Raw genomic sequence first — 24,241 nt, forward strand, 5'->3', positions numbered from 1 at the left:
GAGGACAGATGTTTATCCTAGCCCTGGGGGTTGCTGTTGTCTGAGAGGCCCTGTGCACACATCTCCAGAGCTTCTGAGGCAAGCACACTCCAGGATGGTGGCCAGCACCACCACTCCTGATGTCCTAGATCTGTGTGGCTTCTATCTGTGTGTGATGCTACGTGTGCTCAGTTGGGGCATTTGCCAGGAGTAGAGAGACGGAGCAGGAATCCCGAATTCTTAAGTTATGCACAGCTTAGGGGAGCGCCTGCCCTGACAGGCAGCTGAAGGAGCCTTATTGTCTCAGTCCGGGTTTCAGAAGGCAGCCGTTCTCAGTGATTCCTTAACGCCAGCACACAGAATAGACCCTTTGACTCCAAAGGGTGAGTTTAAAGCTTGGGGCAGTTTTACTGTTTATGTTGCCTGTCCCTGAAGAGAGAGATTAGGACGTTCTTCTGACTACAAAGTGAAGCTGCTCTCTGCCTGCAGAGCTGCCCTTCACCACAATCCAGACGTGGGCTCTGCACTCTCCAAGGCAGGAAAGGGTTGGTATAGCAGAAAGATGTTGGGGATGACTATAGCAGTTGCCCACCTCTTGGGAGGTGGAGAGGTAACTTGAGGAAAATAGGAGGTACAAGGGCCAGGTCGGGCAGGGTCAGCTCTGCAGCCAGACCAGGGAGGCACCACAACTAGCCAGGAGATCTTGGTCTGGAAGGCAGAAGTCGGGGGAGGTACAGAGGCAGCATTCCCCTGGGAGTGTGAAGGGGACATGGTTGGTCCTTCTGGCTCCCAGCCTCTGAGTACCCTTTTTCCTGTTGGAGACCCTCTCCACAGAAGACCATCTCTGCAGGACAGGCATGCATCTCCTGGTTCCCTGACCCCTTCACAGGGGGTATGGAAACAACAGGTCTCTTTAGAAGATCCCCTGGGTGCCAGCATAAGCACACATTGGGTTCTGGTGCATGCCGCCCAGAAGCTTTCCTGAGGAAACCTCTTCTCTGCCCTAAAATTGACTCTTCCAGAACAGGAAGGAAAGGCCACAGTCATCCTTGATCCTCTCTGGCCAGTCCTTTGTACCATGGTGGTCCCAGGCACCCTGGTTTCTATCCCCAGCAGTGTTTCCTCACAGTCCTGTGTGGGTATTTCAGGCATTTGATGAAAATAAATGCTCCGCTCTGCTGGCTCCTGAGGAGGACAACCGGTGCGTGAGTCAGAAACTAGTGAGAGGTGAAAACATGGCAGAGTGGTTCAGGAAAAAAAAAAAAAAGTAGCCTTTGTACCCCTCACCCTTAGTACCCAGGATGTGGTTGTGCCTGTGAAGGGTGTGGTGGCTTCCTGCAACTGTGGGCAGCAACTGTGGGGATGCCAGCTGGGGGCATGGGGTTCATGCAAGGAGGGGCCAGGTGCTGCATAGGGTGAGTCTGGGTGCCAGGAGCCATAAAGTATAGGGAGGAAGTGGAGAGAGGACCCTTGGCACTCACATGGGGCTGAGGGGCTCATCCAGCCCCAGGAGCTTAGTGGGGATGTATACCTGTGCTTCCTGTCTGCCTCAGGAAGGCTTCCACGGGGCATCCTGGTGGGACAGGGCTGGCAAGTTACCCCTTCCCCAGCCTCCCCTGATGCTGGCATAACCACCAGGTGTGCCCAGCTGGCTCAGAGGTCCCCAGGCGCACTCACTGTACCCATGTGGTCTGGCATACATACACTGTGTTGCTGTACGGATTTAAGTGGGTACCGGACCTTGCTGGGGGATGGGGCGGGGCCTTACTCTTTTCTCTGCTTCCCCAGGCTCTGGATCAGGTCCAGAACACTTCTAGCAGCCCCTCCCATAGCCCCTCCCACGGCCCCTCCCACAGCCCCTCCCTAGTGGAAGTCTCACATTGAAGGCTGTTCTTCTGAATTTTCTCTGAAGTGCCTCCCTGGAATGATTTACACCTGTCAGCTTTTCCCACCCCTACTCCCTAGCTTTTCCTAAAAGTCCCCAGCACTTCCCTTTTCTCTCAAGACTCTGGTGTGTCCCACCACCTAGATCCCTTCCTCACTAGTGCCAGTTCAGAAATGTGACCATCTCTATGCTAAGCCCACTGTCCAGACACAATCTTCAGGCTCTCTTCCTGAGACTACAGCCTCCTAGGGTACCCTGGCCTATCCAGCCTAGACCTACCTATGCCTATGGGGAATCTCAGTCCAGCAGGTACTAGCCTTGTGGCAGGCCCAGCTGCAGTGAGAGAAAACCCAGGTTTGCAGAGCTCTGCCATCAGTCTTCTCGTGGCTCCATTTGCTGCTGGGGACTAGGCTCCTATGTGCTATTTAGTTGATTTTTTTTTTAGAGATTTCTTTATTTATTATTATGTATACAGTGTTCTGCCTGCATGTGCACCTGCAGGCCAGAAGAGAGTGTCTGATCATATTATAGATGGTTGTGAGCCACCATGTGGTTGCTGGGAATTGAACTCAGGACCTCTGGAACAGCAGTCAGTGCTCTTAATCTCTGAGCCATCTCTCCAGCCCTTTTTTTTTTTTAATTATTTTTAATTGACCATAGGACTTCACTGTCATTGCTTTAGCCACACTGTCAAGACACGTGGTCCAGGGTCTGTTCTCACCGTGTGAGGAGGGCTCCCACACCCAGCTCACTTCCCAGGAAATTTGGTCTGCTCAGTGCCACCCTGTCCCAGCTTTAGAAGCATTGGCCCTAGCCATGCTGGGCACCCTGTCCAGGCTCAGGCAGTCCTATCCCAGCCTTTACCCTAGACCATGATAGGACAAGCTTGCTTCCTAGGGGATGCTCCAGTGTCTGCGGCAACCTATGAATATCTCCTGTTCCCTGGGGTCTGACTGTCCTTGTCAGGTAGCTGATGGTTTTGTTGCCTGTGACCTGGACTCTTTCTCCTGTGTCCACCCAGTGATGCCCTCCTGGGTGGCACCGTCCAGTCCCTTTGTTTGTTTTCCACTTTCTATGTCCACCCCCAGATGTTCCTTATCTGCCCCCCCCTCAAAGTTCAGGCCATGCTTTCTGGCCACACTCCAAGCTTCTCCACCAGGGTCTCATCTCAAGCCAGGTAGCACTAGGGCCAAATCTTAAGTGATGGGAGCTAGGACCAAACTCTGGTCTGTGCCACCTCTGCTGCTGAGAGTTCAACTCATTTCTGATGTGAGACCTTAGTTTTCCCATCAGTACACAGGTAGTCACAACAGGACCACCCTTCAACATACAGAATGTGGGGGAGCCGACTGTTCCCCCCAAGAACCCTGGCTTCACTGTGTTCTCTGGAGCCTACAGGGCCTGGGTCTCCACCCTCTCCAGGCCATGCTCCTGAGCCTGGGACCTCCAGCTGCCCACATGAGGACTCAGTCCTTGGGTCACTCTGCCCATTGCTTCAGTAGGCTCCCTGGTGCCCAGAGCAGCGAGGAGCAACTCGATGTTCTCCTAAGATGGGCTACTAAACAACACCAGGCATTCCTCGAACCCACAGCTCTCTTCTGAGGACCAGCAAGGATCCCACAATGCCCTGTGCAGTGCTGAAGCCCTCTGAGCCCCTTCTAGGTCTGAGAAACGACCAGCCTGGTGAATACGAGCTAGGCTCTATCAATCAGGAGAAGATGCCCAGCATGGGCTTGCGGGGCAAGGAGGCATAGGGGGGCTAAGGAGCCAGATTCTAAGGAAGGATGTGATGATTGCATTCCCAGCTTCCCCTCACGGAGCAAAGGAAAGCAGCCCTCATCACCAGCCCACATCCACCACAGCTGGTATCAAGCTCCGGGGAAATAGGTCACCTTTGAGCTTGTGCAGAGTCAAGCTTGGGGGATTATTTTTGGTCTCGTATTTCATCAGACTAAAGAGGAAAGACAGTTCATATTGCAATTAGCCAGGTTGGTTTATGATTGCCAAACACCAGGGCACAAATGTGCCCAGGGCTGGGTAGTGTGGTACAGCTCCGGGTACTAAGCTAGAAAGGTAGAGCAGGACCCTCTCCAACAACTCCCATTGGAGCAGCAGTGATCCCTGCCTGCCCTATATTTGGGTCACTAGCTGACTCAGGTCAACCCTTGTGTCTGGAGATTGGCAGGCCTGGGCTCAGTCCCAGCAAGCTGTGCCTGCTGCCTTGGTTTCCATGGCTATGCAGGTGTTGGGAGAAACATGCTGGGGGTTTGAAGCAGTGCAAGGCCAATACCTGGTGCCAAAAGCCCATGGTAAACTTGGAGAAAATAGAGGTCAGTATTAGCAGCAAAAAGGGCAGCCAAGGGCCTCATGGGACCCGCTCTACGCGGGTGGGGACTTCACAAATACACAAACTTACTAAGGAAAGAGTCCATTAGGAGCCTTGGGCACAATGGTAGTTTTGGTTATCAACATGGCATAGAATTAATTACCTGGACGAAGGGTCTCTCCTACATTGGGTTGTTAAGTTGGTGGTCCACTGTGGGCAGCAGCATTCCCTAGGCACAGAGTCCTGAACTGTGTAAAAAAAAAAAATGGAGAAGCTAAGGAGAGCATAAGCAAGCAAACGTGTGCATCTACGTCTCTCTGCTGTTGCCTGTGGATGTGATGTGACCCCTGCGTTAAGTCCCTCACTCCCTGAGTTGCTTTTGGTCAGGGATGAAACTAGGATAAGTGTTTTCTCCCGATCACACAGACACACATTTCTGGTGCTTGTGGGCCCTGGCATGGGCCGGCAATGGGTGGGGAAGTGATGGGGGAGGGCACCTACCAGGAGGGAAAGCCAGTAAGTAACAGCCCCCATGTGGTCTTTTGCAGCTCAGCATCTCTTCGTGGTCACTGCCTGCCGGGATCCTGACTATGGCACTCTTATCCAAGAACTGTGCCTGAACAGCTTCAAAGAAGACATGGAGACCATCGGGAAGACTCTATGGTGTGACTGGGGAAAGACCATAGGGTGAGTCCTGTCAGGAGAGGAGGAGGCTAGCAGGCATGCCCTCTCCTTCCTAGTGGGACATCAGGCCACAGAGTCTAAAAGGACAGGACTGAGGGTCATTGGTATGTGGACATGAGCAGAGGGGAGGAGGAGGAGCTGTGTCCTCAATGGCTGTCCAGGTGGCCATGGGTACCAAGGAAGCAGGAGATGAAAGGTTCAGATTAGGTACCCGTAACAACCAAGTGCAGGTCGTGGGGGGCAGTTGAGCCCCATTCAGTGCCAGAACTCTGAGTGACTGTCTTGTAACAGAAGCCAGGCCTTCAGGGAGCTCTCTGCTGGCTCCTTCCATCCTGCTGTCAAGCCAGAGCTGACATCCCACTTCTCTGCCCAGCTCATCCCATTGAAGCTTCAAGGTCAGGCCCTGTGGGGGGGTGGGGCAGGCTGTCACTGAAGGGATGATCCACAGCACCCCCCAAGGGTGGCACCCGCTTAACCTTTCCCCTATGAGACCCAGCTTTTCAACCCAAAGGCCTACCTTCTTTCTAGCAGTGTTTGCTCACTGTCAGGCCCCAGGTACCCCACAGCAGGCTTGGAGGTTTTCCCTGGCAGGGCCTCTCCACCAGCAGGAGGAAGGATCAAAGCTTGGCCTGTCCATAGCGCATGTTTGAGGCTTTGTTTCTACTTCGATACGTGGGATTGGGAGCATCCTGGAGCACTAGTAGGTGAGTGTGCATGCGTGCGTGCTCACTGCCAGCTCCATCTGGGGTTAAAGTGGTACCTGGGTCTAGAAGTTCAGCCCTCGGACAAAAAGAATTCAAGAGATGAGCATTAGAGATGAAGACAGCCTTTGACCCATGGCCATAGAACAGAAAAAGGGAGTAGGTTTCTGTAGCCCAGGGAGCCAGGGCAGGAATGTTAACACAGAAAGAGTGAGATTAGGGGCAGAGATGCTCATGGCTTTTCTGGGAATCAGCAATGCTCTTCTAGAAACTCAGATATCCCTGCTGCTGCCGCCACCACCACCACCACCACCACGGCGCTGCCTCCTTCTTCTCTTCTTCCTCTTCCTCCTCCTCCTCCCCCTCCACCACTGTCGCTGCTGCCACCACCACCTCTTCTTCTTTTTTAGTTTCTAGTTCGAGTGGCTGGTAGGTATCTTTAGCCTCGAAAGGACCATCAGCAGCCAGGCAAATCTAGGTCAAGTTCACCCTGTTCTGCTGCGTGGACAAAATACTTTTTGAATGATCTGTAGGGACGTCCACGTGTAGAGCTAAGAGGAGTTTGACCCAAAGCTCGGGGTAGCAAAGAAGGCAGGCATAATATAAAGGCAGAGTCACCAAGCTTCATGACCAGAACCAGACCCTTGACATCTACAGGCCGTGGGAAGTCAGTGTTGTCTCAGAAGCCCCTCAGGTCCCTGGGAAGTTGTCTAGGCAGCTGTTACCACAACACAGCAGAGTGGCTGTCTGCAGCCGAGTGCCCGGGAACTGTGTGGTCTCCACTCCATGTACTGTAGGCAGCTACAAGCTTATGAAGCTCGGAGGTCTTTCTGGACTTTTCTCTGGGTAGCACAAGGCCCTTTCAATGGTAAATGGACTCTCACCCAGCTATGACAGGGCCACCTGGTGTCTGAATGGATTGTGAAGGTGACTGAGGGCATTTTACAGAACCAGGTTTTCCTTTATCACCGCGCACAGCACACAGTAGGTGTTCAGTCTTGGTGCCCTGTGATAAGGGGCACTTTCTTCCAGCATCCAAGAGAAAACAACCAGAGTCCTGGGGACCCACCATGGGGAAAAGGAGGCGTATGGGAAGGTTCCCTCGGGAAGATCTCCACAGGGCAAAGGGGCAGGGGTGGTATCATTCACAAAGAACTTGCTTGATGATGTTCCAGAGGGACAGGCCTCATCTGGGTTCCTGCTGGAGGCCAGGCATGTCCTGTGGGATGACAAAGCTCTCAGGTGAGCTTCAGAGCCTCCCCGGTAGAGCATGGGGTAGGGAATACAGGTTCATGGGGGGTGGAACCCACTTTCCCTCATGAGCCTCAGTTCAGACTTATCTCACCTCTTGGGCCCTCCCTGGCCTGCAGAGGGTCCTTCTCTCTTACTGAGGCCAGTGACCTTGTCTTTCCCTGCTCTCTGGGGACAGAGCCCCTACTTCTTTTCCGTGAGATGCTTTGCCTCAGCAGAGTCTAAGGTCACTCTTGTTGAAGACAGTCTCTAAGATGGAAAATTTAGGAAAAGCAGCTTCAGGGAGAACGGGGCTTATTCTGCTTACAGTTCCAGGTTCCAGTGATCACTGTGGGAAGTTAAGGTAGGAACTTCACATCATACTACGTCACACCCAGTCGGAGCAGAAAGAGGTAAACACACGCTTGCTTGCTTGCTTGCTTGCTTGCTTGCTTGCTTGCTTGCGCTCAATTTGATTTCTCCACTCATATAACTCAGGACCTCCCGCCTAGGGAATGGAGCCACCCACAGTGGGCTGGGTCTTCCTACACCAGTTTATAATCCAGATAATTCTCCCACAGGCCAACCTGGTCTGGACAATGCCTCGGTTAGGGACTCTGGCCCCAGGTAACTCTAGGTTGTGTCAAGTTGACAGTTAAAACCAATCATCACAGTGCGAGATGTCTGCAATTGTGGTGTGAGAGGAAGACTTGGATCATGCACCTCTGTCAAAGTGCAAGATGGACTGTTGGCTCCAGCTGGGATGGGCTATGTAAACTCGGACTCTTTGGCTCAGGACCTACAGCCCTGTCAAAGGCGGCCATAGGCCCCTCCCCCAGGCTAGCCCCACAGGGTGCAATGGGGTGCTGTGGGGTTCCTTACCCACTCTTTTCTTACTCTGCCTTCCAGGGTTGCCTGGAGACATCTGGCCTCCTCTTCTAAGCTGAGGAATGAATCAGGAGTTGGAAAAGGAGAAGGGACAGGTTGTTAAAATCAGAACAGACTGTTCTTAGGGCTAATTGGCTTCCTGCCTCGGCTGAACAGTTTGTATTTAAATGAAAGTTGCATTTATTTTGCTCCAGGGAAGACACAGTGAGGGCCCTGAGGAGAATCGCTCACTGCCTGTCCCTCATAGATCAGTGATCGCTTGTATGTGCAGACTGACAGCAAGGGGAAGCCTGGCACAGATGACAGAAACAGGCAGGGTGGCACAAAGATGTTCTGAAGCAGGAGCTGAGGGCTACAGATGGGAAAGGGAGAATGATTAGGGACCATAGTCAGCGCCTCAGGGTGGGTGCAGCAGGGAGAGTCCACATCACAGCGGCACCTCAACAGGTCATCTTGGGCCTGCAAGCTCTAGGTTTGTGGTCTATATAGTGACAGCCCAAGTCACTGCCCTCCTCTCTGGGTCCTGTGACCCTGTTGTATTCCACAGTGAGCGGGGGGTTAAATTGCAGGTGGGGTTAACTTGCCGGGCCAGATTGTGGCGAGACCGCTCTGGATCACCCAGGTGCACAGAGTTAATCCAGGGCTCTCTAAGATGGTGCAGGCTCTTGCACTGCATGGCTTTCAGACTGGCCTTTACCCTTTGACAGCACTGGTCCTCGTCTGAGTGCTTCCTCACCTTGCCCAGGGTTATCTCTTAAGTCCCAGGCTGGCTGGCAATCAGCCGTTTCTCCAAGGATCCATCATTGCTTCTATCACGGTATGAAATTTAGGACCCAAGATATGCATATTAGAGTCCAGGCATGTACAACCCTGTATTTTGCACACACACACACACACACACACACACACACACACACACACGCATGTGTGTACACATGCAGACACTGGATTACATGGAATCAATGTGACCGCATAAAGCTAGACAGAAACACGGGTAGCCCCCTCTCCGCAGGGACTTTAAGAATTGGCTTATGGAGCTGGAGAGATGGCTCAGTGGGTAAGCGCGCTTGCTGGGCGAGTGTAAGGAGCTGATTTGGGTTCTCCAGGACCTCCCTAAAAGAACTGACACATGGCTGCACACACCTCCAACCCCAGTGCTGGAAGAAGAGACGGGGGATTGCTGGGCTTACTGCCTGCTGGCTTAGCTGGTGGGGCCAGGGGAGGAGTAAGAAACCCAGTCTCAATGGGAGAGCCTGTCTCAAAGGAACAAGGCAGGAGCAACAGGGAAGGTTTATATCTGCTGTGTGGGCACACATACAGGGCCATAGACACAAAAACAAAAACATAATTAATTTTTTAAAAAGAATTGGAAGGCTGGAGAGATGGCTCCGTGGTTAAGAGCACATGTTGTTCTTCTAGAAGGCCCAAGTCAGACTTACAGCCTCCGCTCACAACTTCCTGTAGTTCCAGCTTCAAGGATCTGACACCTTTTTCTGGCCTCCTTGGATAGCCGTACACATGAGGCTCGTGCACAGGCAGACACGAAAGAATTGGCCTGCACAGTGGGAGAATTTGGCAGATTCCACAGGGCAGGCAGCAGGCTGAGAATGTATACAGTAGGGCTTGCATATATGGGGATATATATATATATACATATGTAAGTCTCAGTGTTTGCTATGGACCGGGCAAGGCCCACTCACCTCACAGGATTCTCTCTCGATTGTACATGCTAAGCACACTCCCCAAGTTCCCTCAACAGCACCCAGACTGCTGTTTGATTTACTAAATTGGGCCTAGGCCTGGCTATGTGACTACACTGGTGAAGTTAGCGCTCCCTCCTGCCCTCCATCCCTTCCTAGTTCTCTAGCCCCGCCCACTTCCTGTGATGGACGTCTCATTGCCCTCTCCGGTTTCCTCTCTCTGTTTCTTTTGCACAAATGAGCAAGTGTGTGCGCTTTTCTTATATCTTCATTCTTACATAAAGGACAACATAAACCCAGGCTGTGATGGTGCATGCCTTTAATCCTAGACCCCTAGAGGCAGAAGCAGGCAGATCTCTCTGAGTTCGAGGTCAGCCTGGTCTATGCAGCAAATTCCAGGACAGCCAGGGCTACAGAGAAACCCTGTCTCCAAAAAAACAATAAGTAAATAAAATAATAAAGGACAGCATATAACTCCCCTGCCTCTTGCACTTTAGCTCGCGTGTTTACTTAGCGGCACATTATGGAACTTCCTCCCTAGCAGGACGTGGGAAGCTTCTCTGTTTTAATAATTGCATAATATTCCACTCGGAAGTTTCTCAACTGTCTTCCTATGAAGAGTCACTGTGTCCAGGCTGTGTCCAGCATTTTTTTTTTTCACTCACTCTTCACACAGGCTGTCTGTGCCTTCCCACCTATCACAAGGTCAGAAGGTGATGTCGTGAGAATTGTAGGTTCCATCGTGTGTGCCCCATCTGCAGTGCCAGGGCCACCTGTGTCATCAACGCTTTGCCAGTCAGACTGTGCTGTCATGTCAAATCTGTCGCTGAGAAGTGGCATCTCTCTGAATATCCTTCACATGTTTTAGGGATCATTATTTTCTTTCTGTGACTTGTTTGCTTAGATCTTTTTTTAAAAAATATGTTTCTGGTACTTTCTGAGGAGATCAGTGAATGCTAAGAAGACTCCGGGTGATCTCCTAGCCGTCTGCAGGTGTCAGCCATCTTGTACTTCCTGTTGATGAGATTTTTTTTTCATTTTGTTTTGTTGTTGTTGTTTTGTTTTTTGGGAAAGGGTTTCTCTGTCCTTGATCTCACTGTGTAGACCAGGCTGGCCTTGAACTCACAAAGATCTGCCTGCCTCTGCCTCCCACGTGCTGGGATTAAAGGCTTGCACCACCACCCAACCAGCAGCATGCATTTTTTTTTAACTCAGTCAGATTTGTCACTCTTCCTGATGGCTTTTCTTTGAGCTTATATAGTTCTGTTTGCTGCAGCTACATCCACACTAAGCTGGAGTTTATGCCTGTGTACAGATATGAAGTAGGAACCAAATTCTATCTTTTCCTGGCTTGTTTCATTTATTACAAAGTCTGTCTTTTGGCTGGTGGCTTCAGATGTGTCCTTTAAAGGACACCGAGACTTTACTGAGAGAGGTGGGGTGATTTCAATGCAGCCAGATCTGAGTCTGCAGCCCAGGACAAAACAGGCAGTGAGGAGGACCTCTGCCTGGAGGGAGGGGCCAGTGGGTTATTTTTAAATTACTCTGTGGCCCAGGGGTGTGGCTCAGTGACATAGCATGTACCTGTTTCTGGAAGGTCCTGGGCACCATCCCAAGCAACACACACACACACACTCCCATGCACACTCCCATGTACACACACACATACACATACACGTATACAAACACGTGTACACTCAATAGGGGGACACAGCTATGTGTGTCTCAGAGACAGAAATTGTCAAGAAGCAGCACAGAGCATCCAATAGTATTCAGGATACTTTCCCACAAGCAGAGAAGGCTTGCTGGAGTGGCTCACCTCAGCCTGTGGCCTGCTTTGATTTCTGTATGGTCAAGGTATGCAACCATTTTGAGCTTTTGGTTTTTCGACACAGTGTTACTCTGTAGTCCAGGCTGACATGGTGCCTTGAAACTTGTGGCCACCCTCTCAACTCTGCTATGAACACTTACCTGACAAGGTTAAGTAACAATTAAATTACTTGAGAGCCTAGCTGCTCAAACCAGCCCAGGGCTTGACAGCACTCCTCCACTTTGCCTATGATCCTCACAGCCCTGTTTCTCATCCATTACCTCCTGGGTGGGTCTGTCAGGAGCAGCTCAGGATTACCCTGAGTCCTTGATGATAACACAGGGCATCTCAGGGTCAGCAGAATCCAGCAGGAACCAGCAAAAGATATGGAGTCAGTGCCAGGCCTCTCCGTGTGCTGGGCTGAGAGATGCCATTACTGGGGTTATCTCATTAAACCAAAGGCCTGGCTTGCTAATGGAAACATAAGGGCATCTAGTGTATTAACTGGGAATCTAATCTAACTGGGTAAGGTAGAGAGAACGTGGAAAAAAAAAAGGTATCATGGGAAAGTCACTACCAAAGACTTCACTGCAGGTGTTGAGGGAGAGAGAGAGAGAGAGAGAGAGAGAGAGAGAGAGAGAGAGAGAGAGAGAAGGCAAAGCAACAGAAGGACCTAGAACTTGCCAGACAGATCCAGCTAGAAAGCAGATGCTTTGGTTCTTTTTAACTTATTTTAAATCTTTATTTATCATGATTAATGTGCGGGGAACATATGTGCCACGACTCACACATAGAGGTCAGAGGACAACTTGCTGGAGTTGGTTCCCTCCTTCTACCACGTGGGTCCCAGGAATTGAACTCGGGTTATCAGGCTTGGTTGCTGGTGCCTTTACCCACTGAGCCAGCCTGTCAGCCCTAACCTGATTTTTAATCTGGTTCATGAAAACACAGGGATGGTACATGCTAGGTGGGCACTATGTGACATTTGATACACATGCACTTCGTGTAAATGTTTAAGTCAGGGTTAAACATCCTGCCACAAGCATTTATCCTTACAACTTAATGGTGAGAACATTCAAAACCTCTCCTCCCTCTCTTTAAACAGTACCATAGTCACTGTTCTTGCTGGATTCCCTCCCCCTGCCCCTCCCACAGCCCCCATGCTGTGCAATCTCAAGGCAACGTTCCCAGTTAGCACCCTAATTTCCCCCCACACTTTTAGGGGGGAAAGTGCATCTTATGGTCCAAAATATTACAGTAAGTAAGCTGTTACTTCATTCCAGCCTTTCCCCACTCCTCCCTGGCCTGTCTGGCCACCCCTTGCCCATGAGCCCTCTGTTGTCAGCTGTCTTATGGCTGGTGCGTGAGATTCCAGGTGTGAGTGAGACCATCTGTCTGCCTTTCTGTGCCTGGCTTCCCTCACTTAAGGACTTGGTTCCGTCCCTGTCCCAACAGCGGAATTAGTGTCGGGCCGGGGTGTTTATATCATGTTGTATTTACTCCATCGTCCAGTAATGGACATTTGGCTTCAGGGAAGGTGTGAGCATGGATGTCTAGACAAATCAGAGAATTGCTTGCTGGGCTGTGTGGTACTATGTTGAAGTTCTCAAAGAAAGTGGCTATTTCTCACCTTGTGAGAGACACTAAGCTGGTGTCCTGTCTCGCTTTCAGTTGCCGTAATAAAGAGCACAACGAGAGAGAGAGAGAGAGAGAGAGAGAGAGAGAGAGAGAGAGAGAGAGAGAGAGAGAACTGCTTGGTGCAGTGGCACATGCTTGTATGTAATCCCAGCACTCAGGGAGGCAGAGGCAGGTGGATCTCTGTGAGTTCAAAGTGAGTCCAGGACAGCCAAGGCTACACAGAGAAGCCCTGCCTTGAAAAACAAAACGAAACAAAACAAAACAGCACAACCAAAAGCAGCTCAGAGAGAAGAGGGTTTATTTCTGCTTATAGTTTACAGTTCATCATCCATGGAAATTAAGGTAGAACTCAACCAAGACAGGAACCTGAACTCCAGAACGGAAGTAAGGGCCGTCGAGGAGCGGTTTGCCCTCTGTGGCTTTCTCAATTTGTTTTCTTATACCACCCAGGTTGACGCCACCCACAGTGGGCCAAGCCCCATATCAATCATTAATCAAGAAATCCCCCCCCCCAAAGGCTTGCCATGGGCTAATCTGATGGGGGCAGTTGCTCTATCAAGGTTCCATCTTGCCAGGTGACCTAGTTTGTGTCCAAAAGTAAAAGAGCTAGCCAGCACAGTTGGTTAGTGGCTTCAGGCTCTGAGATGTCAACCTAGGCAGAAGAAGCATATTAAAGACAGAAAGATACCAATCTAGACAAGCCCGGTCACCAGAAGTCAATGGCACCCCAAAAACACTGTTACCTTCTTGCCAGGCAAGGTGCCTGCACTCTGTATTAAGCCACTGGCATTTGTAAATGCAGGGCCCATCTGCCCCAGCTCATAGTATCTTACGCTGCCCTGTGTTTCAGGGGCCCACTTCTCCAAGGACCTCTCAGAGTCTGTGAGGCTGAGGACCCAAGGCTGCCTCGCAGGGGTGTAGCTCTGACTCACTGACCCCAGTCTGAGCTATGCAGATTCTCCAGCTGGCCTAGAAGCTGTGGGGTTATGGGCAGGGCTTCCTGGGACCCCAGGAGTAAAGGCGGCCACGCCATGGGTTAGCAGAAGGACACATGTCTGAGACCTGCCGTGCATGGCTACCCAGAATCCTGTGCTTTGAGCAGGAAGTACCATATCCAGATCAGCATTTTAAATAATTGATTTAGGCAGGGTTCGATGAGCCATGTGTCTTGCTTGGGCCCGCTGCCTGGAGCACACAGCCTCCTTTGTATGTCTAGGGCACGAGTTGAGGCTGGAAACTCTCTCAGCTCCCAGTGGTCTGAAGGAGTTGCCTATGTTTTAAATTTCAGTAGGAACTGAGAGGGAGGCGGCTTCTTAGACTTCCAAAGGCTCAGAAGTGGCAATTGAGCAGCAGGCAGGCATACGAGCTTCTCCAAGCTCGTGTTCTGCTTGCCTGCTTCACAGAATAGAATATACTTTCCCTACATGATCTGCAGGGCAGCCATATTGCCAGAAGTCTGGCACAGGAGGCCACCCACTGGCCTGCATCTGTCCCACCCTGCCACTGTGGGAACAAGCTCAGTTGCCACGGGGGTGTCCCCACAGAGACACCTACCTTGGAACTTGTCATGTGCCGAGTGAGCACTGAGGTCACATTTGTGCTGAGCCTGGTGGCTATGGGGCTGATGACTTCATGTGTGATGATGGGTGATTGGCAGTGACGTAGAAGGGCTTCCTGGCCTAATAGGACCAATGGATGGGTACCCGGGGAGATCGGGTGTTGGAGCATCTAAAGCAAGCACTCCTAGGCCAAAGCTACTCCTTGCCCACTGCCATACTGTCTTTTAGGTTCTGTGCTCCCTTTTGGCAGAGTAAAGGTAGTGAAAAACCCCTTACCTGCCTCAAAGGCAACAACTAGTTGGGGCTGTAGAAATAGCTGGTGATGTGTTACATAGGCTAAAACACTTGTCCCAAGCTGAGGTCAGCCATTATGGCTCACAGTCTGCCCCGCCCAGGGCCATCTCAACCCTGGCAGCAGCTGCCCCTCGCTGAAGTGCACCAACGGAAGGAATTGTCTTCATTTTGAAAGTGACAGGAAGCCCTTGTAGGCTACAGTTAGCATTTCAGTTGAGATCAGCTCTCTGAACGCTGAATGCTGCCTGCCTGGCCCAAGGTGAGTTCCACCAAAGATTCCCCCAGAGAATCTGCAAAGCCAGCCTGCTGGGATGGGACAACAGGGAAGGGAACCCCATTTTCTTCCTCAGCTCCCAGAGAGGTTGGCGAAGGGGCTGCTGACAGCCACTCCTTTATGCCCAATGGCCGCTACAGCACTCTTGGATCCTTCTGTCCCAATTTCTGGGCATCTTCCTTCTGTGGGAATATGGCTAAGAGAGTGGCATACTATAGGCATGATGACCATTCACGTGGGCTGTGGCACCGATCCCTCTGTGTCGTCACTTCCATCTGCTTTGGTTTAAAGCCTCAGAGGCAGGGTGAAGCCATACGGTGTGTCCAAAAGTAAAAAAAAAAAAAAAAAAAAAAAGGTCAGCCTGGGGACACCACTAAACAGTTCCCACCATGGGAAAGGCAAGCAGGTGGGGTATATCCAGCTATGAACCATTTCCCTGTGGACGCGCTGTTTCCTGGCCCTCGCCCAGAAAACTCCAGAGCCATCCAGGCTGCGCAAACTGAAACAGCCAGGTACTCACGCTGGGTTTCAGTGAGCCTCCTCCCAGCCTGCCTTCTGTGACTCTCTCTCTCTCTCTCTCATGGTGGTCAAGATGGTGCCTCATCGTATGTGTGGCAGGGGCTAGCTGGCTGGGTGGAGATGGTAGCCAGTGTCTTCTCCACACGCTTTCCTTCACCCCAGTCACCCTCCATCCAGGCCAGAATTCAGCATCTCCCAAAATCCACCCCCTCATCCATTACTCGTTTGGTGGGCCTTTCTCGGGGACACAAAGGAAAGGACCTTATCAACCCTCTGTGGGAGGACCCCAGTCTGGTCCCCACACACCAGCTGCCTCCCCTGGGAATACTGTATTTTTTGGACCATAAGACACACTCTCCCCCCCTCCACCCCCCCGCAAAAGTATGTGTGTGTGGGGGGGGGGGGCGGAATTAGGTGCCTTATGGTCCAATTACTGTTTTTACTGTTTTTCTTGTTTTACTGCTCTTAAAAACCGGGTGCGTCTTATGGTCAGGTGCATCTAGCTTAAAAAATGTGGTATTTTAAAGCTGCATTTTCCTTTAAGGGACTTTTCGGAACTTAACCGCTTGACCCACTGGGCTGTCTTTTCTATCCTTCAGTCTGCTCGCCTCTTGAAGTGGTACGTGCCACTTCAAACAGAGCCAGCATGCGCTGCGATGCCTGCTCCTGGGCTTCTCCTTCCTCTCCCCTTAGGGTCAGGAGCACGTTTGCCGTATTTACTCAGTCCTGCACCTCCAGTGTCCTCACTTCAAGACACACATCAGCCCTTGGATTATTTAAACTCCTACCGTCTCAGGCCTCCACTTTTATCTTACCTAGTTTTTCTCTCTTTTTCTTCTGTTTAGTTGCCACCTCCTTCACCAAAAGGAAATGAGGGTGTGGCTGGCTAGGGATGGGAAGATGGGAAAGTGGGAACTCCACTTTCAGGGTACCCAGTACCCTCTTTTGACCTCCACTGGCACCAGGCATGCTTTGGGCATACATACATACGGGCAGGCAAACCACCCATACACATAAAATAATTTTTTAATTTAAAGGGGCTGGAGAGATGGCTGAGAGGTTAAGGGCGCTGACTGCTCCTCCAGAGGTCCTGAGGTCAATTCCCAGCAACCATATGGTGGCTCCCAACCATCTATAATGTGATCTGATGCCCTCTTCTGGCCTACCGGTATACATGCAGGCAGAGCACTGTATACATGACAATAAATAAACAATAAATCTTTAATAAAATATTTTTAAAGAAAGGAATGAGGAGCCCCACTCACTCTTCACAGCTGAATGGGACGGTCTAAAAGACAAGCTGTGCTTCCCAGAATGGTGTCTTTACGTTGTATTTCTCACTACGTCTTTCACTTTACTCCTTCAAAAACATGTTAGGGACTCAGGGAAGACTCAGGGGGTAAATTGTTCATTATGCAAGCACGAGGATCTGAGTTCAAATCCCCAGCACACACGTAAGAGCTGGCTGTGGCCAAGTATGCCTGGAACCCCACTGCTGGTTGGCCCTGAGATAGGAAGGTCCCAGGGCTGACTGGTCTACCCCACTCCAGCTGAAACCTCTAGCCCCAGTTTCAGTGAGAGCTCTGTCCTTGAAATTAAGGTGGAGCATAAGAGAGGAAGATACTGGACAGCTACCTGTGGTCTCCACACCATACAGACACACATGTACACACATGTACATGCACATGCCTCAAGCGCACACATAATTTTAAAAGATTTCTTTTGGTTTTCTCCTAAGATTTTGTTTTCCCACTTTAGTTTATATTTTTATTTTATGTATGTATTTATTTATTTGGTTTTTCAAGACATGGTTTCACTCTGTAGCCTTGGATGTCCTGGACTCACTTTGTAGACCAGGCTGGCCTCAAACTCACAGAGATCCACCTACCTCTGCCTCCTAAGTGCTGGGATTACAGGCATGTGCCACCACTGCCCTAGTTTATATTTTTAAGTAATAGTAAAGAGATTTAAAGCTGTGGAATTTTTCTTTCCTTTTTCCCCTTCTTTTGTTTTAATTGGCTTGTTGGCTTGGGCTGGAGGTTTTTTTGAGAATGTGTTGTTTTTCTATGTTGTGGTTGGTTTTAGTTTGGGTTTTGGTTTTTCAAGACAGAGTTTCTCTGTGTAGCCCTGGCCATTCTGGAACTCACAGTGTAGAGCAGGCTGGCCTCGAAATCAGAGATCCACCTGGCTCTGCCTCCCAAAATCTGGGATTATAAATGTGTGTTGTGGGCTGGAGAGATGGCTCAGCAATTAAGAGCACTGTCTGCTCTTCCAGAGGACTTGGGTTCAATTCCCAGCAACCACACGGCAGCTCACAACTGTCTAACTACAATTCCAGAGGATCTGACACCCTCATACCAATATACATACATACATACATATATACATACATACATACATACATACATACATACATACATGCAATAAAAGTCACCACAGCCAGCACTGTCATATTTTCTCTTTGAAGTCTTCTTGTCTGTCCTTTACTTGAGGACTGCCTTCCTGATTTTCCTTGGGCAAATGTATCTTAGTCCTAACAGGCTCAGGGTTTTTATACTGTCCTTCCTGTCAAATCCTCTCCATTGAACTCAGGGCCCACCTCACGCTGGGCATGCGCTCTGGGGCTCTGCCTGAGCCACATCCCAGCCCACATGCTCAGTTCTTAAGCTTGCCTCCTGGTGTAGAGAGGAGATCCAGCAGGTAAGTTCAGCATTTCTGTTTCTTTTTCTTTTTTTTCTTTGCTTTTGTTTTGTTTTTTGTTGTTGTTGTTTTGTTTTGTTTTCGAGACAGGGTTTCTGTGTAGCCTTGGCTGTCCTGGACTCTTTGTAGACCAGGCTGGCCTCGAACTCACAGCGATCCACCTGCCTCTGCCCCCGCCCTCCCCCGCTTGCTGGGATTAAAGCCATGTGCCACCACATCCCAGCACATTTGTGTTTCTTTTGAGGCTCTTTGTGGCCTCCTACCTGAAGGACTTCTGTGAACCCAAGGGACATTTTCTTCTCTTAATTCCCAGACCAAGTGAGCACCATTCCCTGTGCTCAGCAGCTCCTTTTTCTAGACTTGATGATGGATACTAGAGTCTTCAATTCTAATACTTTAAAAACAAAAAACAAAAAAAAACGTTGTCTACGTTATTTTTCTATCAGGCGTGTGCATGTGCGGTCTGCTCTGCTCCCGGCATGCCACAGTGTGAGCTGCTGCTGTCGGGGAAGCTGCCTCCTGACTCTCTTATCACATCAGGTAGCTGTAGTTGGTGCTTAGTCCCCTATTGACAGTGACAGCAAACATTTCAGCTGCTTGTCCTCTGTTCGCTCTTTGTTCCTGTTTCCGGTATCTCTCCTGCCCAAGTTCTGGATTTCACTTCCATTATGATATAGCGACAAGCCTCCTTCCGAGAGCACTGGTGTGGAGTTTGTGTTCTTTCTTCTCTCGGTCACTGCATTTTTTTGTCTTCTTAGGTTGACCCCACCCCCCACCCCCCATCCCACCCCCCACCCCCCTCACCCCTCCCCTCCTGCCTTTCTATGCTGGGTTTTTTTCCCCTATTGTTGAGACATGATGTGTTTTCTCTTTTTAAGTGAGACTGTAATATTAGCAAGCTATTTTCACCCAATCAGCCATGGTGTGTGAAACGTACATATTTGTGTGCTGGTGTTTAGTCTCTTACTTGTCAAGCCCTCTCCATGAAAGAGCAGCAATCTGTGGTTTCCAGAGCCCTCTCCCTCCCTTCCTCCCTCCCTCTGTCCTTCCCCTCCCTTCCTCCCACCTTCCCTCCCTCTCTCCCTGCATCTCTCTCTTTTCCCTTCCCACTCCTCCCTGACCGCAGTTAGATGTTCTCCAATCTGCCCCCCCCCACACCCCCACACCCGTCCTGCTTGCTTTGACTTTTTCACTGTGTCTGTCTCTGACAGTCACACTGTCGCGTTGACATTTCATGCTCGAAGGATGATCTAGCTTCCCTTCACTTTGCAGATGGCTTGTCAACTTACATGCATCCTTATTGTTTTTAATGCCATTGTTCCCTCTCATACAGATATTTTTAAACTCACGCTGTCATTAGAAATAAGCTGTGTGTTTAAGACATTCACAGAACTCAGAGTGCCTAAGGTGCTTCCAAGCCACCTTTGTGTGTGAGTGACAGCTTGGCAGGGTAACAAGCCTGCAAGTTCTCTCACTGGTGCTCCATTGTCTTTGGTGTCTATGTTAGCTAAGAAGGTGGTGCAATTACAGTTGATTGACTGGCTGATTGATTGCTATGTGGCTGCAAGTCCCTGACTTTTAGCTTGAAGTATTTGTAAAGCCTTATGATGGTGGCTTCCTTCAACTCTGGGGACGTCAGCCTGTGTAGCAGCTCCTAGGTCTGCTCCTTGGAGGATGGACAGTGTCTTCACGCTGTCAGCCTAGGACTCTGCAAATCCAACACTTTCCTCCCACCTCTTGGTCCTTTTCAGCATCTGTGCTCCCACTCCGTCTCTGGTCACGGTTACACTCTCTTCACTCCTGGCTGCTGTATCCTCTCTCTGGTTGCATTCTTCCAGATAGTCCATACTGGCCTTTTGCTTTTTAGAAAGCATTTCCTGCTTGGATGTCGCAATGAATATCAGTTGACACCATAATGCCATGAGCTGACTTTTGCCACTCCCTAGGTCTGAGGACAATTACCCTCAGAAGACCTGATTGCCACCATTGCTGTCACATGGAACCAGGGCTAGCCACCTGTGACATTGACACGGTGAAAGTTCTGCCTGGTCTTCATGACTCCAGGCCCAAGGGGTGGCAGCACTTCCACAGACTCCTCTCTGGAGGCATGGCCAGGCAAGAGGTGCAAGCAGAGCCTAATACTTGCATGAAGACCACTTGTGGATAAAGAACACAGGCACCTGACATCCCCCTCCCCAGCTGGCCCTGGGTGGGAGTAAGCACCGCCCCCCAAGCCAGGTGAGTCTGAGGGTTTGGTACCTGGCAGCTATTCTGTGACCCAGGCTTACATCCAGGATGGCAGTTTCTCCTTTGCAATGGAGATGGTGGCTCCCCATCGTGCCAGCATGTTCAAAGGCTGAACAGACAGAGAGACCTTTGCAGAAGTGTGGTGTACTTGTTGACAAGTTAGGTAAGGGTCTAGGTGCCTGAGAGCTTTAGAGACAAAGGACTCAGCTTAGCAACCACCTGCTGGGGATGTAGCAGACACCCCTGGCCACCACGGACTAAGCAGGGAAGGGCCTTCTGTGCCCTCCTAGAGCCGTATCACCTACTCCTCAATGTGCTTCCTTGGGATCTGACCCAACAGCAGGCAGGGATGGACCCCATCACCACTAACCAGCATCCAGGCCAAGCTGCCAGCTGGCCCAGCCTCCTGCCTGGAGCAGGGTCAAGACAGAGAAGTGACGGCCAGTGTCCCTTCTTCAAGGGGCTTTAACCTCAAATTTTTTCCTGTTTCTCTTACCGGCAATTTCCTCCTTGTCTCATGTCCCCCAGATCTCAGCCAAAGTTAAGGACAGTCCCTTCTTCCAGCTAGTCAGGATTCCTGCATGGACCGTGAGCACCAGTAGGTTTCTACCTCAGTGTTCCCATTGTCACTTTAGGTTCTGACAACGTGCTATATATATCCTGTCCCACTGGGGTTGCCCAACTCCATGGCTGGCCTTATGTCCTTGCATCGGAGCCCAGGCAAGTCCCTCCTTTGTGTCTTTCACACCGGCCAGGCATCTTACACACCTGACAACGGGAGCTTCTCACATCTGTGGCAGCCAGTGCGGTGCCAGCCTCTACGCCGAGTCCTGGGACAAATCGTCTCACCTGCTGGCATGCCTCAGTGACTCAGTCACTTAGCAAGATGTGGAAGGCTGCATCATGCAAGTAGCATGAAACCAGAGACAAGGGCATAGCCAGGAAGCAGAGGCCCTCGGTAGGGGTCATCATTGGTAACCCCAGACCCATTTAAAGCTGAAAACACTGAGGCCTTGTGAATAGTAACTCCCTATCTCAAAGGCATATTGACAGTCGACACTACGGGAGTAGAATGTTCTAGATCTTTCCCTTTTCCCCCAACACCCAGGATTTCTCTAATCCCCAAAAGAGATTGGGTTCAGGCAAGAGGGACAGAAGTGGCACAGCAGACAGGAAGCTGGTGACATGTGTGATGGGTTGTCCAATGCAGGGGTTCAGGAAGAAGGACAGTTCAAGGACACACTCAGGAACCCCTGCAGATAGTCCCTGCAAGTCCACTGGCTGCAGGAAGACACGGAGGTTTCTTGGGAAGAAAGTCATGGAGAGAGCCAAGCTTTGGATGGCTGCCTGGGAGCCAGGATAGAGGGTAGACGGGAGGAGACAGCCCCCTCCTTCCAGCCACCATCGCGTGCTTCCTAAGGATAACAGGCCTGGATGGCAGCATCCAAATATAGCATCCCGGCTGTCACAACTAATCCCAGGCTTGGACACATGCATGTCCTCAAGAGTGTGGGAGCTGTTGGGCGTCACCCTGCCTGAGTGCAGACCCTGCACCCTACCCCCAACTCAGCTGGACTCAAGGTCAGCTTTTCTTGTCTAGACAGAGGGTCCCCATGAGAGGGTCCCAGGATCGCTCTGGTAGACTGCACTCAAGCCACAAGGGAGGTGCATGTTCCCAGCCACAGAAGCTCAGCAATCAGCCACTGTACCCTGTGTCCTTAGCCCCAGGGCTGGGCTCACTGGCATAGAACAAACACCCCGCCTACCACCCTCCCCCCACATCCAGACCCTGATGCCAGCACTGGCAAAGAAGTCTGAGACTTCGCCTTGGACGCTTGCTGAATGTTAACGCTGCTTCCATCTCACATCCCCAGAAGCCAGTTCCTGACCGGGCCTGTTCTCAGAAGTGGCACTGTGCCCACCCTCCTGGTGGGGCCTCTCCATGGGGAGCTGGCTTGGCAGAGATGGACGGCATCTGTGCCAGAGCCAGCTGCATGTGGGGCCGGTGATGGATTTAGAAGCTCTTCTTTCTTCCAGCCTGGGCAGAGGTGCCCAGACTCCTCCCTGGCCCAGAGCCTAAGGAGTGGAAATGGTGGAGGAAGGACAAAGGGACAAGGTGCCAGGACAGAAGAGGCTTCTCCGGGAATGGAGGAGGCAGCTACATGGGTAGATGAGAAAAAGTCGTCCACCTCTGCAGGTGCCATGATTTCCTGCCCTCTGAAAGGCAAGCAAGCCTTCAGCCACCTCAGGACTAACTATGATGTGTGAACAAGCCGGCCGTGAGAGTATAAGTGACTGCAACCCCAGTCTAAGTGAACCCCATTTCACATTCTTTTAGTTATCATAAGGTATCTACTGGTTCCAAGTGCTGGAGACTTGGTCTAGCCTTCCTGGGCCCCAGTGCCCCCCCCCCTCCCTCGGGGTCCCAGCATCCACCTTGTTCCACATCCCTGTTGCCTTGGAACCTGCACAGATCCTTTTGTCCTTTCCCACTAGGCCCAGTTCTCTGCAGGTTGAACTTAGCTAAGGAAGCCTGGGAGGTCATTAAGACTCAGGTGAGGAGTAAGTGTTTGAGTTACAACCGCCCTTTAGCCAGAGGAGCCCCAGGCCAGGTTCAGAGCTAGTGCGTGTGGCATCACTGTACCACACTCACCTATAAGCTGTATCTGAAGCCCCCAGAAATATAAGAGCAAAATGCATGATCTCTGGAGTGCAACAGCCCCCTTGGCTGGGGCTTTTCTCTGTGAGGAACATGCCCTGATGTGTGCCCCTAACCCAACCCCAATCCCCCCGCCCCAGCTCCTCCCTCCCTCCCCCCCCCCCCCAGTCAGATCTTCCTTCCCCTGGGATCAAAGCAACATTCCCAGCTCTGAGTCTGCAGAGTGTGGGCTGCATTTCCAACAGGTTGGTGAGTCAGGGATTCATCCCTGCAGGCCAGGTGCTCATACAGAAACCCTATTCTTCCCTAGCTTTCCTCTGCCCAGATGCGAAGACCAGAGTGATGCCCTCTGGTGGGCACTGGAATTCAGACATTTTTTTTTTTAAACCATTGTTCACTGGGCCTCTGTGTGCTTGCAGGGTTTGGGTGGGGCACCCATGGCCCAGCAGGGAGTCTCTCTCTTGCCAGTGGAACCCTCCCCAGAGTTCTTTCTCCTGTGTGTTCTTCCTGTTTTTGGTTTTGAGAGAGAGAGAAAAAAGAGAGATGCCCTGCAGTGGTTGAAATGCCTACCAGTGTCACATGTCCACGTGTGACGGAAGTGACTTCAGACTGCAGAGGTTCTGCATTTAGGCCTATAGTACTGACCCCAGGGTCTTGGCAACCTCACCGTGTCTTGGACAACATCCTTGAAGTGCTTGGGAAATGGCTTGGCTCCCATGTCAGAAATCTGTTTTATGCTGCTCTGGGCAACATCATCTTCAAATGTTTGCTCATTTGCCAGCCACATGGTTGGTGGACAGCTCAGGCACTCAACTCCCCTCTGAGTAGCTCAGCACAGGGAGGGATCGCTTGAAGCGTGTCCATCTTCTCCCTTGGTGTGAATCTCAGAAAGACACAGTTGACCCAGCACAGTTCTCTACCCTAGGAAAGTGTCAGAGTGTTTCAAGGCAACAATTAGCAAGACTTCCTGAAACATCTGCCCAGTATCTAGGAAAAACTGCCCTGTTACCCACTACCTCCTACAGCACTGCACAGCTCCCTGGCTTGTCTGAACACCACCAGTAAACTGGGTGAGCTGTGTTCTCCTGCACCAGAGCGGAGACCTTCCGTGCAAACTGTCTGCCCGGGTGGCCCTGACTGTTCACTGC

At 51.0% G+C, this 24,241-nt stretch overlaps 1 protein-coding gene across 1 annotated transcript in view; it reads left to right on the plus strand.

Moving 5' to 3' along the window:
* The window catches only part of RAMP1 (receptor activity modifying protein 1), a 47,136-nt gene that overhangs the window by 12,511 nt on the left and 10,384 nt on the right, over positions 1-24,241 (plus strand). The window contains exon 2 of the mRNA XM_084778618.1: positions 4,739-4,877. Coding sequence (XP_084634744.1) covers positions 4,739-4,877 — 139 coding nt within the window. The remainder of the gene's footprint in view (positions 1-4,738; positions 4,878-24,241) is intronic.

The sequence above is a fragment of the Acomys minous genome (genome assembly GCF_964271855.1).
Source record: "Acomys minous genome assembly, chromosome: 4".
Taxonomy (NCBI): domain Eukaryota; kingdom Metazoa; phylum Chordata; class Mammalia; order Rodentia; family Muridae; genus Acomys; species Acomys minous.